At 40.0% G+C, this 18,806-nt stretch overlaps 1 protein-coding gene across 1 annotated transcript in view; it reads right to left on the reverse strand.

The window, feature by feature from the left end:
- The window catches only part of kif26aa (kinesin family member 26Aa), a 54,445-nt gene that overhangs the window by 29,950 nt on the left and 5,689 nt on the right, over positions 1 to 18,806 (reverse strand). Inside the window, exon 2 of the mRNA XM_053489559.1 lies at positions 17,945 to 18,102. Coding sequence (XP_053345534.1) covers positions 17,945 to 18,102 — 158 coding nt within the window. The remainder of the gene's footprint in view (positions 1 to 17,944; positions 18,103 to 18,806) is intronic.

The raw sequence follows: 18,806 nt of genomic DNA on the forward strand, positions 1-18,806 counted from the left end.
AACAATGATAAATAATTATTGTAATAAAGTGTTTTCTCATGTCAAAGGAATTGACCAAGATCAAGAAATTTACGATAATTTTATTTAGAAAACCTCACTGCATTCTTACCAGTGTTGGGTGTAACGCATTACAAAGTATGTAGGAACGTAACGAGTAATCTAACGCGTTATGTCCGCCATTTAACTACTCAGTTATTTGCTCATTTTTTCAAAAAATTCAAATAATTTATATAATCCATGAGCCAGACAGCAGTCGTTTTTCAATCCACTAGTTTGTGTGTAAAAGTTGTCCTACAAGCCCCGCCCCTGATACCCCACCCCCCTCTGTTATTCCTGCTGTTATACCCCGATCTCACCTATGCGGTTTGACTATGCGAGAAGTGACGCGCGAAAAGATGAAAACCTACAGTAATCACGGTGCCAAAACTTACGGTGACGCATGATGAACCGTACTTACGGCCACTCTGCAAAACCGCGTAGGTGAGATAGGGGTGTTAGTAGGTGAGATAGGGGGATTAGAAGGTGAGATAGGGGGATTAGTAGGTGAGATAGGGGTATTTGTAGGTGATAGGGGTATTAGTAGGTGAGATGGGGGTATTAGTAGGTGAGATGGGGGTATTAGTAGGTGAGATGGGGGTATTAGTGGGTGAGATGGGGTATTAGTAGGTGAGATGGGGTATTAGTAGGTGAGATGGGGGTATTAGTAGGTGAGATGGGGGTATTAGTGGGTGAGATGGGGTATTAGTAGGTGAGATAGGGGTATTAGTAGGTGAGATGGGGGTATTAGTAGGTGAGATGGGGTATTAGTAGGTGAGATAGGGGTATTAGTAGGTGAGATGGGGGTATTAGTAGGTGAGATGGGGGTATTAGTAGGTGAGATAGGGGTATTAGTAGGTGAGATGGGGGTATTAGTAGGTGAGATAGGGGTATTAGTAGGTGAGATGGGGGTATTAGTAGGTGAGATGGGGTATTAGTAGGTGAGATGGGGTATTAGTAGGTGAGATGGGGGTATTAGTAGGTGAGATGGGGGTATTAGTGGGTGAGATGGGGTATTAGTAGGTGAGATGGGGTATTAGTAGGTGAGATGGGGGTATTAGTAGGTGAGATGGGGGTATTAGTGGGTGAGATGGGGTATTAGTAGGTGAGATAGGGGTATTAGTAGGTGAGATGGGGTATTAGTAGGTGAGATAGGGGTATTAGTAGGTGAGATGGGGGTATTAGTAGGTGAGATGGGGGTATTAGTAGGTGAGATAGGGGTATTAGTAGGTGAGATGGGGGTATTAGTAGGTGAGATAGGGGTATTAGTAGGTGAGATGGGGGTATTAGTAGGTGAGATGGGGTATTAGTAGGTGAGATGGGGGTATTAGTAGGTGAGATGGGGTATTAGTAGGTGAGATTGGGGTATTAGTAGGTGAGATTGGGGTATTAGTAGGTGAGATAGTCATCTTAAATAACTGGCATAATGACAACGTTGTTATCAATTAAAATTTCTAAAAGGTGAATGATTAAGACAGTGTTATCGCGTGCAGACGGATGACTCAGGTCTTTATATAAGGACTGTCTTCTTGCTGCCTTCCTGCTTTTTAATGAAAGCTATTGGTCAACCTGACATAGCTTGACTCTGCTTAGTCATCTCACAGAGATGGAGAAACACACACACACACACACACACACACACACACTAAAATAAACCTGTTTTACAGTCGGTGATGGTGATGTCATGCCCAGATGAGGTTGTCTGCATGATTCAGCATCTAATTAAAAACACACGGCCATGACTCAGTGTTCACTCACTCACTTATTCAAAGTTTTATATTAAACTTTATTGAAAAATATTAGTGTTGAGAAATGTTAATTATTATTTATTCACTGTTATTGGGACTTATAAGGTGACATTACATCTTAATGACATGTACAGTATTTATACAGTACAACGCATAGCTAATAGAGACGGGAATGACCAGGGACCTCCCGATACGATATTATCACAATACCTTGAAGAGATTATTATTATCATTATTATTATTATTATTATTATTATTATTAAACAGAAGCCTTGAACAGAAACAAAAATCCAATCGAGCTCAGGCAATGAAAGAGTGATGACGTGGTCAGAATCGCACCGTTGCACAGCTCCTGATATACACAGGATAATGTCTTTTGGCACGCTGACTTATGAAGGTCGGCGCTCCCTGTGGCTGTACATGTGTCTGCTGTGCTGCCATCTGTGTGCATGTTACAAACCCAGTCTTGAAACTTTTTGATACTACCTCATAAAGTAAATCATTGTTACTGTCAGAATTTTAAATGCCAGCCATGAAAGTGTCATAAAGCGAGTTTCTTTGAGTTCCAAATGTCATAAATCTCATACACAGAATATGTGACTGGTACATATTTATATAGATTATTGCCAGTGATTATGAACTGCTTATTGCATGCAAGTGTACTAAAGCCTTTTATACTGAGACTCATACATGTGTACGAGCTGATGAATGTTAAAATAAGACATAATAAATATTTATGTGTTTGATTTTACTCATCAAAGAGGACACGTGGGTATCATGTAGCGTTGATTTCAGGTTACTCATTATTCAGACAAAAACACAAGGATCACAAGGCCAGCATCTGAGTAAAGAAGTGATGCGACTCGTGCTGGAGGAGATTCGAACATGCACTGTGGTGGTGTTGGTGTGTTGGTGTGAGCTGCTGAACCCAGCCAAAGCACCGAGCTGTAGCACGGCAGTGTGATCTGCAGACCTGCACAAACAAACCAGAGAAAATGAAACGCTGGATCTGACTCACAGCGTTTTAAACTTAATTATGTAATTACTTAAAGGTCAACTTGTAATAAGTTGTTCATGCTCGAGTGATTTTTCTGATTTGCATACACATGTGTAATGATGATCTGTTTACGTTTTTGCTTCAGGGTTTACACACCTTTCAAATAATGGCTTTTTTATTTATTTTTATATTTTTTATTATTATATTTGATTTGTTTTGTTTTGAATCGAATGAAGCAAATGAATCAAAAGAAGCGATTTGCTTTGATTTATACACAAGGACATTTAGTTTTTTTTTTTTCTTTCTGCAGTAACAGACCCCCGCATTAGTGGATTTAACATGAAATACTTCCTTAGATGACGACTCCGGAGGCGACAAAGACAAAGCGGATGGTGATTAAGGAGCTCAATGGAGGTTCAGACAAAAGGCCGTCTCAGTGTCCTGAATCGCTTTTCCGTCAATGTGGACATTAAGCTATCACAGTCTTTAGCCAAATTATATATTGACTGAGTGTTTGAGTCATTCTTTCCCTCTCACCATCACTTGCTATTGATTTAGATCAAACCAACATTCAGCAAGACAAATGCCAATCCATAACATCAAACATCAGGCCACTGATCCGTCCCAGTCCAAACTGGGATCTCTAGACAATATCTGTACCTTAAGTATTTAACTGGATGGATGGAGGTGTTTTGAGGAGCAGGACTTAATCGCACGTCCTAACAAAGGTGCACAGAGCAAGGCAACGATCAGAGGTCTGATAAAGGCTCATCCGTCACCTTGGTAAGAAAATCAGGCTTAAACAGAAACAAACACCCAGTCCAGCTCTGTGAATGAAGGAGTGATGAAGTGCAGCACGATGATATCAGTCTTAGTGAAAGAGGAGAGAACAGTGCAATAAAGCTAGCTGTAAAGAGGAAAAGCGGAATGGTTGTGTACGAAGCTCTACATACAGTATGCTTTATAACATAATGATGATAATGTGTTATGAATATGATTTTCCTAATGATATGATGGGAGACTCTGTCACTCACTCATCTTAACATTTCTTAAACTATTAAGTTTGTTGCTTGCTCCATAATTCCTTTGTTTTGCTTTTCTCTCATGATTTTTGGTTTTACTGTCATGTTTCCATATTTGTCGCTGTGTTTACGAATGTGCTGTATATGAATCTTCAATTTGCTGTTGTGTTTTATGTCATAACCATATTGTCATGCTTTATCTTTTGATGTCATGTTTCCAAGTACAATGTAGTCTTTGTGAGTATGATGTCATTTCCACATTTAATCACCTGCCTAATACAGAGTAGATGCCCTTTTTCCTGCCAAAACAGGACAACACAATTGTAATGTTCCTCATTCTGTTCCTGAACAATGTCTGCAGAGTGTCAGAGAGAGAGAGACCCAGGATTATCCTGCTGAAAGAACACACTGCCCTCAGGGAACACCATTTGCATGAAGTTGTGTACTCGGTCAGCAACAATATTTAGGTACTGTAGGTGGTACAAGTCCAAGTAACATCCACATGAACAGCAGGACTCAAGCTTTCTCACTTTCCTTCCCATAGTGCGTCCTCGTGTCATCGCTTCCCCAGGTACAGTAAGTGACGCACACACACCCACATGATGTGAAAGAAAACGTGATTCATTAGACCAGGTCACCTTCTTCCATTGCTCCGTGGTCCAGTTCTGATATTAACGTGTCCATTGTAGGAGCTTTTAGAGGAAGACGCAGGTTAGCATGGACTCCATGACCAGCCTGCAGCTTCACAGCCCTGTAGACACCAAACTGAGCAGCACTGTGTGTTCTGATTTCTTTCTCTCAGAGCCAGCATTCGCTTGTTTAGCAATTTAAGATACAGTAGCTCTTCTTTTGGATCAGCCTAAATGGGCCAGTCTTCACTCCTCATCTGCAGTTTTGGACTTGCTCTGAGCAGGTTGTCTAGCCATCACTGTGTTCAACTCGTCAAAATCACTTGACTCCTTACGCTTGCCCATGTTTTCTGCGTCCAAAACATCAAGTTCAGGGACAAAAGGTTGACTTACTGCCCAATATATCCCACCTACTTTCAGGTGCCATTGGAACAAGATAATGTCAGTAAGTAAGTTACTCATAAAACATGGTCTTTCTTGAGGTTACATTGTGTCATGACATCATCTAGTTGCCTCGTGTTGCAAAAACAATGTTTCCTAAATTGTATAAGATCTAGCTCTGAGATCTGACTGAGACCGAGAAGGTACATGAAGCTGAATCAAAAGCACTATCCATCTGTGGGTTTCGTCCCAACCTGTAAGAACACACGCTTTTGTTAAGAGTTAATGAATAAGACGATGCTTCCTGTAGAGCTGAAGGATCTCAAGTACTTACTTTTGGTAAGGTTGAAGGCATTAATCCCCTTCCTGGGCCCCACGTCTCACAGCTTGCTGGCATGTCTTGGTTTGCTAGTGACAAATAAGACTCATTTCATCCATCCCTGCTCATTTTTAAAGAAATCCTCCCTGCGGTGCCACAGATCAGCTAGAGCTCCGGGCCAAGTGCAGGGCTGGCTTCTAATCAGACATTAGCACTCGTGTGGTGGTGTGATGTGTGGGCTCAGCTGGTATTCAGCTAACTGCCATCTCTTTTACCATTTTACCCAACCATCCTGTGTTTGTGCTGTCATAGTTATGGATTTGCTGTCATGCTTATCGTTTTTTGGTGTTGCCTAAATGTCCTGTTGTGTTAAGAAATGGTACATCAGTTTTTTTTTTCTTTTTTCGACATTTTAATATCATGATTCTGTTTTGTTCTGTCCTGTTTTTAGATTTTTGTTTGTTTGTTTCAACTTTTCCTGCTGTGTTGGCAGTTGGCTGTGTTTGGACGTCTGTCGTGTTTCCTAATTCGCTGTCGAGTTTTTGAATGTTTTGTCCTTTTACTAAATTAGCTTTTCTGCTTTAAAATGTTTAGACACTTTGCTTTTACTTATTCAATTTAATTCAATTCAATCGATCAAAATGATTATTTAAATTTCTATGAGATGTGAATGTGTATGAATCAAAATGATAATGATCGTCCCTGATGAACGAGCCGAGGGTGACGGCGACAGTGACAAAGGAAAAACTCCCTGAGATGGTAATAGGAAGAAACATTGGGAGGAACCAGACTCAACAGGGAACCCATCCTCATCTGGGTGATAACGGGTAAAGGGATTGATCTGCATCATACTGTGTGAGAATTTTCCAAATTTATGTTGTTTTTTGTAAAAAAAAATAAATAAATAATAATCTGTACAGTAACTTATGTTGTTCATCCCAAAAATTTCACCTTTGATTTTCTGTCATATTTCAAAAATTGGTTTTGTGTTTCTAAATGTGTAAAAATGTTGCTCTATTTATTTATTTATTTTTTCGGTTTTATGTTACGAAATTTGCTGTTGCGTTTCCGAATTTACTGTCATGTTTAGAACGTTTTCCCATCTTACTAAATTTGTTTTTCTGCCTCCGAATACTTAAACATTTTGATTTTAGTTTATAAAATTTATTTTTCCAAATATTTCTGCCTTATTATCAGATTTGCTTTTATGCTTCCAAATTTTCCATCCAGTTACTGAACCTGATGCTCTGCTTTCAAATGTTGACGGATTTGCATTTGTTTTTCTTACATAAAATGTTGTTTATTACAGTAAATATCTATCGTGATATTGAATTCACAGTAATTTTTTTTTAATTTGCTTTTACGTTTCCAAATGTACTGTCGTGTTTCACAAATTGGTGTCATGTTGCTCAGTTTGCTGCCATGTTTGATGTCGCGTTTTCAAATTGTATTTCCAAATTTTCTCTCACACTCACACGCTTGCTGCTGCTTTTCTGAAATTCCTGCCATCTTTCCAAATGTTCTGATGATGTTTTTCTGATGTGTTGCCAAATTTGCACTGCTGCTTCTAAATTTGCTTTTATGGTTTTGTTTTCATTTGTGGTAATTTTAAATGTCCATTAGTACCACAGCACACATAACTGCATTAGGAATTCTCAAATCAAGAAATGAAATTTTGCAATAAATTTGCCTCTGCATGTAAAGCATTTCCGGCATACGAGTGACCGAATGCAGCCGAAACGAACAGCGGCTAAGTTACGCGTCCGGGAGCCGTTCAAAACTTATTTGCATTATTGGAAAGCCAAGCAAATTGAGTTTACAGTACGTATTTTTTTATTTTGTATAAGATTTTGTGATGGGTCCCAGGAAGGTTATCATGGACGGTAGCAAAAAGAAAAGGGAGCCGATTTCAGTTTGGTTTTTAAAGCAGCCGGTGCCGAGAGGAATCATAAATTAAGCTTAAGTGAGGTTTATTTATTTAACATTTCACTTCATTTACTGTACATGTCTTTTCTAAATGTTTTAATTGTTTTGGTATGCAAAAAAAATATGAATATAGTGTTGGAAATTGGTAATATTGATTAATTTACGCTAAGATCTCTCCTCCAGAACGGGTTAAACTTGTATGCTGAGGTATCGCTGTACTTGTTGTTTTTGTACGTTAATGTGCACGTACACCATACTTTTCTTTTCAACGATGAGCCCCAGGAGTAGCATTTCACCCCCCATCAATTTCACAAGCCTGGTCTTCTGCCAGATATCATTCCTGTCAATATCCAGACGAGTTATGTTGCTTTATTGTTCCTCATTTTCCCCCCTCACCATCTAGAATGAAAAAAAAAACTAAAAGAGTCCACATGCTTCAGTCTAAAGCATGAGTGTGTTCTCATGAGGCTAAACTCTAATAACAGGTTAAAATGCTCAGGGTTTTTTTTTTTTCTTTAGAGTGTGAAGGGTTATTTAAAAATGAAAAGCAGGTAATTTCCACTGATCATATTAGCATTCATCGACTGTGGCAGACGGTATGAAACGAGAGGCAGGATTAGGCAAGTACCTCAGGAGAGGAGGCACAGGGGGAGGAACGGGGGGGGGGGGGTGATGGGAGGTACGTAATGGGGGGGGGGGGGGGGGGGGGTTGGTGACGGGGGTTTAGTGGAGTATTTCTGGCGGATTGCCAGCATGAAAGCCCGATAAATTACAGTGAATAAATTTTAACCTGAAATGATTGCGGAAGCCACAACAGACATGTTTTTTTTTTTTTCCCGAAAAGCTTTTCCAATTCCCGAGTGATGACTGCCTTGGCACGAAAAATAAATTAAACTGTTAACACTAAATGAGAAGGATTCACATTTGAATAATAATACCAATCTGCAACATAACTGCGCACATAAACAACGACGAGACGCTAAACATCAACAGCTGAGCGACACCGAATCTGAGAAAATAACGATTTTATTCAGTCTCGCTCTTGTACTGTACAGTATGTTACACTTTGTTTTACTGATTGTGAAGACTTTAACGGCAAGTGTAGTTGATTAGTTATCTTTGGATGAATGAAGCGCGATCAGATGGAGGACTCTGATTGGTCAGAAGAGGTTCATTATGTCTCTCACGGTAGTGCAGCTGCACATCACACGTTTATATCAATCATTTAAATATGGTTTTCTACATCTAGCAACTACAGTATAGACTTTATGCGTCTATGTGTCTACTATGTAGGAGATGGATATTGTCTCCAGCGTCAGTTCAACACTGTAGTATGTTGTTCAACTTCCTTTAGCTTTAATTACATCGTGTCCAGTTTATATGTAAAAATGATTCCTTATGCTCCCAAAACTACTTTTTTACGATTCTGAAGTGCTTGAATATAGCCGCGCCATCAGGGAAGAAAAACTCCATAGATGTGATAACCTGCTCATTCGTCAGCTGACTTTATTTTATTGCCACATACAGTAACGTTGCTGAGTCTAGACCTGACCAACCCCAGATCATAACCTCGTCTCCAGAGACTTGTACTGTACAGTGGACACTATGCATGTTCGGTGCATTGCTTCATACGCTTCCCTTCTTACCCTGAAACACCAATTAGTCTGGAATAGGGCCAATCTGGACTAATCAGATCACATGACATTTCTGCATCACTCCCTAATAAATTAAAGCTGTTTATTTTTTTTTTTCAATATCCTCACCGATTAGTGGTTTACTTAAGGCTAAACAGACGAGTCCGCCTCCGCATACAAACATGGCGGATACAAACCACACCTCCCGACTGTCATGTTCTGAGTCACGTGAGTTCTAACACACCTGCACCCAATTACCCAGGTGCTTAAATAGGACTCAGGAATGTTGAGAGTTAGGTATACATGAGTTTTCCGGACGTTACCAAGCCTTGTGTATTTGTCTTGGCTTTACTGTGATCCGTTGTTCTGGTTTCCGATTTACCGAACGCCCTGGTGTACGTGTTTTACCGATCGACCGACCCTTGCCTGTTTCTTTGACTCTGCCTCCGATGTACCCGTGTTTGGTGTTGTTGTTGTTAACCCAATAAATCCTGTCTTCCTTTTCTGCACTTGTATCCACCTCTACGTCACTCCTGACGGCGTCACAGCTGTTTAGTCCCAAACCCTTAAGCGCTTTTTGAATTATGTGTGTGGAAATGTTCTTACTTTCTTCATTAGACACCTCCATACTGATATTTTTTTTTCTGTTTTACCTTTAAGTGGTCTCTGATCATGACCTCATCTCTTTTCCTTGATGTTGACAGTTCAGTAATATCCTGGCTTGGACAGTTTGTACACCAATTTTCAGGCCAGTGATGTGACACAGGCGGTGTATAAAATAACTATGATACATGTGATATACAGTATAAGAAAAGTATATGTTTTTATATTATGTTTAAAATGATAACTCACTGCCATTGCTATGTAAATGAAACTGTAAGTGATTTAAAAGAAAAGCTTTGCTTACAGTATGTACAGGTACAGTGCAGTTATACGGGGGTTTATTATTATTATTATTATTATTATTATTATTATTGTTATTATTTACAGAAACAGAAATATAAAATGTCACGATCGTTATTGTAGCAGGCTTATGATACTATTTTGGTTATCATGAGAGCCCTGTTCACTGGTTCACGCAATAATAAGTAAAAAAGAAATGGAATTCCGGAGCTGAATATAACGGAGCGATAAGCGCAGTCATGCGAAGGCGTTTCTGATTTGGCAGCTTCAGAGTTGCGTCTGCTGGAAGTTTGTGTGTCGTATTCTTGGAGTGTGGAGATAAAGAGGTAATGCGGTACAGACGGGATAAATATAATTATCTCCTCTCACACTTCCTGCCAGCGCTCACCGCTCCTCTCTGACGGCTGAGTGCGAGGAGAATGTTTAGCCGAGTTTCTTTCTTCATCCTGACACGACTCGCATTTCACACTTTCTGTATGCTTCACCTCTGTGCTTTCGCTAGAACTTACACATCTCAACACAAGATGAACACAATTATGGGTGAGAGTCCATCGAACCTCACATGTACTGTAAACACACACACACACACACACACACACACACACACACACACACAGTAATACTGCAGTGCGATTGCTCTGAAAGACAACTCTGTCTTGAATCTCTCTATCTTTCTCACACACACACACACACACACACCTGTGAACAGCTGTTTTCAATACACTCCCTATCATGAACTACTTATGAGGCAGTGGCGGCCGGCCCATAGGGGGCGCTGGGGCACCGCCCTCCCTGATAAGAGGGGCTAAACATGTAAAATATATTTTTTACAAATTAAGTTTTTTAATTCGGTTTACCCACCAGTATGTGCCTACATGCGATATGAATAACATATACAACATTTCCCACCTAGTGACATTCATTCCTCAGTGAATTTCCACAGACAGACTTGTATCGTTTCTGTCATGGGGCGCTGAGAAAAAGCGCCCCTGAGTGCAGCCAAATAGCCAGTCATGTACTGTTGCTAGGGTAAATTAATAAATATGGGGCCAATCAGGTTCTCAGAATTTTATGGTCTTGGGGCGCTGGAAATTCTGCCCCAAGCCGCAGAAAATACCGCGAGATTTAAGGTTTTTTTTTTTCTTTTGAGGCGCGGCCAATCAGAGAGAGGCGCGGTCAATCAGAATAATGATGGCGAACTTAACGAGCGAAGAGCAGTTTCCACCAAATTCGGTGAGATCCTTATTAATATACCCGTTTTAGACTGTTGTGTTAAATTGCATTTTTAAAACTGTTTTTCTTTGTGTGAACCACTTTGAGATGCAACTTTGCTTGAAAGGTGATCCAGCTGATCATACCCTTTGATGTTGATTATTGTATTTGATACTCTCTGAAGCATGCATGGCGTATTATACAATGGAAATTTGTTCATTTACTTTATCTGTGAAACTGGTGATTTTGAGGAGGAGATTAAATCATTACTGTTAATTGTAATCATCGTCTGACTGTTGATTTTAATTCTTATATTGGACTAAGCAAAGAAATATTTTGTCACATCAGCCCCACCAGGAACAATTTTCACCAGCCGCCACTGTTATGAGGATGTGGAAAAAGCAATGAGAGAGAGAAATTGAGACGGCGCCCGAGGAGGGAGGGAGACGCTGGTCAGGGGGAGAGACTGAAGACGATGAAGAGGACAAAAAGCCAAGGACAGCATGCGAGAGTGAGGAGGAGTGTTTACAGGGGGACACGTCTAGAAGTGAATGAAGAGAAGAACAGGATTCTCCGCCTGTAAATAATAAAGCTCACAGATGACTGAGAATAGATTCATGCTGATAACACGTGTGTATACAGTAAATAAATAAATAAATAAATAAATAAGTCAGGTATGAATTAAAGATGATGCAGAAGACAGTGCTGTTACAGAAACAACCCCGAAGTTTATTTCAAATTCAAATAAAAATTTTATTTGTCACATACACAGTCATACACAGTACGAAATGTAGTGAAATGCTTAAAAAAGAAAATCTGGTCGGAGCAGTCGTGACGGCAGCCGACCTCACCGGCGCCATCTTGTTGCTATAAAACTTGTTTTATTTTCACAAAAACAAGTTATTCTTATACATAGGGTGTGTGTGTGTGTGTGTGTGTGTGTGTGTGTGTGTGTGTGTGTGTGAGCATCAGCTAAAATATCACTCATATAATCATTTCGTTTCATAGCTCATACATCAATCTCGCAGTTTTTCCACTCCTCCTCTAAACACACAGTTTCAGTGTCTATGTAAATGAGCTCCTGCTAAGCCACGCCCCCTCCAGAGAGCACCACAGCTGAGAAACAAGGCAATGCTTTTTCCCTAACTCTGGTCATCCATCCGCCATCTGAATGATTAAAAATAACTAATCATTTATTTTCATAAAAGGTGTCCTAAACTTAAAATTAAATACAACTTTAGTTTAACAAAATCAATTGCATTTTGATCAATTAAAGTTACTTTTACAGTAATTGCTTGAGGCTATTTTCTACCACTTGTGTGGCTTATGAACCTGATTTGAATATTTCCAATATATTTTTTTAAATCATGTAGGTCTTAAGATCCAGGGATATTCACTCACTCACTCACCCACTCACTGTCTGTACTGCTCATCCTGTTAGCCCATCACAGGGGACTTGGGGCACCAGGTGGGGTACACCAGCACAAACACACTCACACACTCACATACTACAGGCAATTTGGGAATGCTAGTCAGCCTTATCTGCATGTCTTTGGACTGTGGGAGGAAACCCACCAAGACTGGCAAAACATGCAAACTCCATGCACACCGAGGCGAGGATCGAACCCGGACCCTGGGGGTACGAGGCCTAAGTTTTCCCTGTTTTAAAGCTGACCTAAAGTAACAATCACTTATTAAATCTGAGATTTATTTTCAAATAGAAAGGCATAAAGTTCAGACAGTGCACTGTTCAGTGTTTCTACTGTATTTACATAATTGCTGTAAGTGATTTTGTGTAATACTGTATATAACTATTTTTTTTAAAAATACATTGAAATACAGTGTGTTTAGTGAAGACTCGGTTATGTTGAAATGAATTTGGCAACTTTTGCTATAAAAGGCCATGAAGATAATTTTACAAAAAGCAAAATGCAAAGCCGAATGTATTCCAACATAACCAACATACAGTAAGTATTTAGTGAATAGATCTGACTGTGATGTATCTAGACGGAGTGAATCATCTTAATTACACTTCATTTGTGACTTCATTTATTCAAGTGCATACATGGAACATGATGAAATGTTAAGTGAAGTAAATGAAGACACACTCGAAGTAAGCCCACTCGAAGTCAACTCACTTATTTATAATTACCATAAGTCAAAATAATAATGAGTTAATGTTACTACAGACTGATGGATTTACGTTGAATCACCTGAAAAGGCTCCCGATATCGCCTCTTTTTTCTGCTCTATTTTGTCGGGTGCTAATACTTCCGAAGCTGACTGGACCATAGTAGGCGGATGGGATAGGCGTTAAGACAAACATCACTCCCATCCTTCTGAAAGGTAGCTCTGTATTTTTGAAATGAAAATATAAAAGTGAAATATGGAGAACTCGGGAGACTCTCCTGGAATCACATGAAAGCAGCGGCAGAAGATTATTTCCAGACACCCAGAAGCCAAGCTGCTTTTATCGGGAAATCTTTAAAGGTGATAGAGATCTCATGCGACTCTACACTGGAAGGGGAAAAAAAAACAAAAAACTTCAAGAACCTGGGTTTTTATAAAGGTCCACGGCATGTTTTTCCCCTCCAAGTGTTTTCTCTAAAGCCACGCCCAGACTAAAATACACCCCGTTACTTGAAGTTTAAGAGGTGGAGCATGTGAGGTGATTAACATGTGACTCATATTACATATACATGCTGTTAAAGTCTAACACACACTCGCCTTGTTACGCAGCACTGACCTGGACTCCTCTTTAGTTGCTTCAATTCTTCATTGAATAGATCCAACAGGGCTACATTCACAGCATTTACCAGAAGCTCTTATCCAGAGCAACTCACATTTTTATCTCTTTACAACATCTGAGCAGTTAAGGGGTTAAGGGCCTTGCTCAAGGACCCACAAGGGCCCACTTGGTGGTTGAGGGATTTGACCATGGGACCTTATGAACCATCATCCAAACCCTTAACCACTAAGCTACCCTTGACCCATACAGGGCTTCCAACATTCCTTGGGTTTATTGACATGATGGAATCACGCAGTCACAGCAGATTTATCAGCTACACGTTCATGATCCAAATCTCCCAAACCTCCACCTCTTTAGAAAATCAGACCAGCCCGTCTGCACCAATGATCAGAGTCACTTAAATCACCTTTTAAGTGTGAATTCTGGTTTTCAGTTTGAACTTTAGGAGATCGTCTTGACCATGTCTAATGTCTAAATGCATTGAGTTGCTGCCGTGTGATTGGCTGACTGGGTATTTGTGTTAAGAAGCAGTTAGATTACCCAATGAAATAGCTGGTAAGTGTAATCCAAAAATCTCATTTTTAGTAAAGAAAAAAAAAACACTTTTACTCTGAGATAAATTTCTAGTTTAAGTTTACTGTAAGCGATGAAATCAGTTCTCCAAATTAAGTTCTTTTTTTAAGTAAAGCATACATGAAAGTTTCTCCGTTATATTCCCTTCATTTCAGTGTGAGAGTTCGGCAGACTGGGGACGACGTTATTACATTATAAAACAATCTAAGAGAGGAAGTGTTCAGTGCAATCACATCGAATCTCCTTCACACGCTCTCGTTTAAAGGTTTAAAGTCGTACAGTAACTCTTCATATCAGGTTGCTTTCTGTTCGTTATAGTGTTGAAATTCAGGGTTGGACCTGCTGAAGCCAGATTTTATGCAGGAACTAATCAATCTGTGTCACAGTGTGGAGTTTAACTGAGAGAATTAATTAAATAAACCAGAAATGTTGTTGTTTTGTTTGGAGGTGATTCAGTAACGGAGTTTGTTCCATTTCACTGTTACTGTTCATCATATCATGATTCTAGTGCTACTGACGTGTAACAGTATAGAAGAAATAAACGATGGAGAGCTTTGATCTAAAATGTCTAACAAACTACTTCGACCTTAAAGGGTTAAAAACAATAATCACTTTTAATATAAGAAGAAAAGAAAAAAAGTCACAATGCCTGTGACGTCTCAGGGAAGTGGATTTGAGCAATAACTAAATAACTAAAATAAAATTAGACATACACACGTTTAGTTAAAAATAACTAAACGTGTGTGTATGTGTGTGTGTGTGTGTGTGCTCACTCTCACTGACTTGTTTACCCCGATGTCAGACAGTGAAAGCGAGAGTGTCACAACAGCCGTGTCATCCACAGTGCCGTTAGTCAGCTCCTGGGGTCAAAGGTCACTGAAACCAGAGGCGGCATGTGTGATGATGTCATCCTGACTCAACCTGACATTAATAGTTCTGTGTATGAGCTGAGGGATATAAAGGTAGAGATAAAACGGTTTAGTTTTTATATCATACTGTATGTGTGCATGCGGATTATATATATATATCTGTCTTTCTATTTCGACCTACAACTGTGCATCCATGGCAACTTGCTTTCAGAAACCTTGGACAAGAAATGTGGTGTGCGTGTGTGTGTGTGTCTGTCTCTGCTGGACATCAAGCCAAATCAAGGACACCGGGTTTGCAGGACAAAGGACACATTACTGGCTGAGAAACAAATACAGCGGCCCTAGATAGAAGACAGTCTCTTTAATAGGACGATTAAAGGCGATAACATAGAAAGCAATGAGAGACAGATGAGAGAATTAGAAGAGACCTTCACCATCCTGTCCATCTCCTTTAGATTAGACACTATATACGGTAAATACCAGCGCTGTAGCTGTGGACATTAACTGATAAATACAGTACAGTACTGTAGGTGGTAGAGTGACCCCTCCTCTATATAAGGTGCTGTACGACTCCACGCAGTCTCCATCACGAGCCATGCATTTGCTCCTGAGTGTTGCCTCTCCCGATGGTCTCCCGCTGCGCTACAGAGCGTTTACGGAGATGTGACACCACTGACGAGAGCAGCGTGCACAGATGGATGATGGACGTTTAAAGAAGGAGAAACCAGCACTGAAGACAAATCACACAGTGGGAGACCATCAACTGGGACAAAGGGGATTCATGGCACGCTCAACAACAAGCAACACCAACAGCTAAAATCAAAGACCAGCTAGAAGTTAAACAGCGATGCTAACAAGGCAAAAGGACACCCAGGTGAGAGTGATAAAGGGTTAAAGGTGCCTTGTTACCAAGCATCAGAGCTCTCCATATTCTGCCTGGTAATGTTCCGGCAGTTCAAAACTGCTTTTTCTTTTGTAAAACACAAAGGACCAAAGCAACAAAGTCAAATAATGCTTTAAACTAAAAAAAAATAAAACAAATAAATTGAAATCAATGGTGGTGGCTCAGTGTTTTAAGACTCTGCATTACTGATCAGAAGGTTAGTGGTTCAAGCCCTGGGCCTCTTAACGCTGTTAGCTCCAGAGGTGCTGCATCCCGTCTGACCCCAACTTCCTACGCTAGGATATGCAAAGGAAAGTATTTCACTATGCAGTAATGTATGAGTGACAAATAAAGGGTCATGTGGCATGCAAAGGCTGATGGGTAGTTTATATCTCCTTGCATCAAAATTGCAGCATATCAACAGGAATAGCATCAATCATTTTTATGTAGCATGTGAATGCGTTATCGCTATGGAAACAGTAACCTATGAAAATAAGCACATGAAAATTAAATGAACCAATCAGAATCAAGAACTCAACAGCGTCAAGCGCTGATATAATGTAACTAATGTGATCTTAGTTGTGTTGAGCGTAGCCACATTCTAAATGCTATTACTGCGTAACCCAAGCTAGCTAGCTAACCTTGATCCATCTTTTGGTCTATAAGTATCACTACCTGACGTATTCACACTAAATATTCTCCTTCAACTGAACACGACCCTCGTGGCGGTTTGTTTTTTTTTTTTTGCTCTGTAAGACATTTGAGATCGATGACATTTCACTGCACTATTCTGTGCTGCTGTGTACGATTCTGCACATTCACTGAGACTTAGTGCTCAGCGCTGACACTATAGCCAGCGGCTTGAGAGAGAGAGAGAGAGAGAGAGAGAGTTCTTAGGGAACAGTGGTAGCAGAGGAAGGCCATGAAAAATTCACTGCATGCTAACCACACAGCATGCGAGATTCCAGGATACTGTGGTATCGGTTTACAGCTTGTTGTTTTAAATGATCTGTAAGGGAAATTTTAGAAAATGAGATGCTCCTAATGGTTCCGTGTGCTATGTTTTTTAAATTTATTGCAATCCTTCTGGACTGGTAATATTTTATAACTATAATAGAGCTCAATAGGAATCAAATGGAAACCAATAAGGACTATACTGTATAAACACAACATACATTTCAAATATTACTAATAGACTCACCTATCTATCTATCTATCTATCTATCTATCTATCTATCTATCTATCTATCTATCTATCTACAGTATCTATCTATCTTAATGTTGCATGTGGTTTGTGAACAGGAGGGGCATTACACTACCCAATGATATTGAACAGTTGCTGTTTTATATTTGTTTTCTGTTTTCTAGACCCTGTGCATATTGAAATGTCGCAGGGAAGACATATACATCGATCAGTCTAATACATAAAGTCTTAAACATGCCCATGGTGACCAAAGACCAGGTCAGATTCCACAAAAAAGCTAATCTTGCACAAATTGCCAAAAACAATAGAACCATAGAAAAAGCACCAAAACAACCAGTACACTAAAACCCACCACCAAACAGGAGGCCCAGCAGGCAAAGTGCCCAAGGCCAGACCAATCCTCCAAACCCCCCAGATCCCGATCTGATCAAGCACCCATGAGATGCACTAGATTAACACGTCCGGGCCACATTGCAACCCACAGTACCCAAAGGATCCACTGCCCAGGTCCTGGTACCTGACACCACAGGACATCCCCAGAGGGGTCAGAGCCGTTTCAGTGGCACAAGGGGAGCCTTGGTGGTTAAACTTGGCTTCTAAATAACTTTTGATTGACACGTATCAAAGATTTTATTATCATCACGTTAAAAATTGTTAAGTACCACTTTATTCAGTTCACCTTAAGTTTTTTTTATATATATAAAAATTGCATGATGTAATGCATGATGAGATACACTCACCCATCAAAACCTGACTGAAATAAAGTTCAACCAAGGTTTATTCCAAGAACTGCACTGTTGACTCCTGAATTTTATATAACTGCAGAAAATGAGATAAAAACGAATGCTTCTGGGCCTACCTGAGGAAGAACGAGGCTGCAGAGCTGCTTTGAGCTGGAAGTGGAGATGTCATCTGGCTGCTACGTCTGTTTCCTTTCAGAGGGATGGAGGGAATAGCGCTGACATGGCGAGAAGGTGAGGTTTCTGAAGTCATGCTGTTCTTGACTGGAATCAAGCTCTGGATATGATACAGAGAGCACAGAACAGAAGCTAATCAACGCTAAAGATAAAATGAAAATGATTAGTTTTGTCTAGATGTGCCATTTATATGTTAGTGAAATTGGATTATAATCATTCAAGCTGGAAATTTACATTAATCTATACATGGGGAAATCTTCTCATATCCAGTATCAGGTTACACATCCGCTGTAGGGAATTTTCTCAGTGCTGATTGTTTCAGATTATTGAAATCACCTCATTAAGTTGCTGAATATTGATGGAGTGCAATTCTAGGTACTACTTTAATAACATGAAGCTTTGCAGGAATGGCTGTAAAAGTGGCTATCATGAATAAATCAACCTGGAAGATTTCAGCACGCAATGCAGGGAAACCATCAAACGTATTACAGGAGAGGTTTCCCAGCATAACCATAAAACAGTTCAGGAGCAGAGGATGGAGAAGAGGACAGATGCCTTGAGGCAGACTTCATGGAGATCGATGGGATTTGAGAAAGTCCGTCATGGTAGAGGTCACTGGGAAATATCGGCTTAACTAGCAGAGGGGAACAGCTGTCTGATAATGTGTTCAGGTCAGTTTTTTTAGTTGCAATACTTTATATGTTAAAACCACAGCAGGGCAGTGTAAGTATCACTGTGGCCTACTGTTGAGTTTCCAGAGAACCATCAGGAAACATTTCCTCATTCTTTTGAATACAAACAGAA

The sequence above is a fragment of the Clarias gariepinus genome, chromosome 27 (genome assembly GCF_024256425.1).
Source record: "Clarias gariepinus isolate MV-2021 ecotype Netherlands chromosome 27, CGAR_prim_01v2, whole genome shotgun sequence".
In the NCBI taxonomy this organism is placed as follows: Eukaryota; Metazoa; Chordata; class Actinopteri; order Siluriformes; family Clariidae; genus Clarias; species Clarias gariepinus.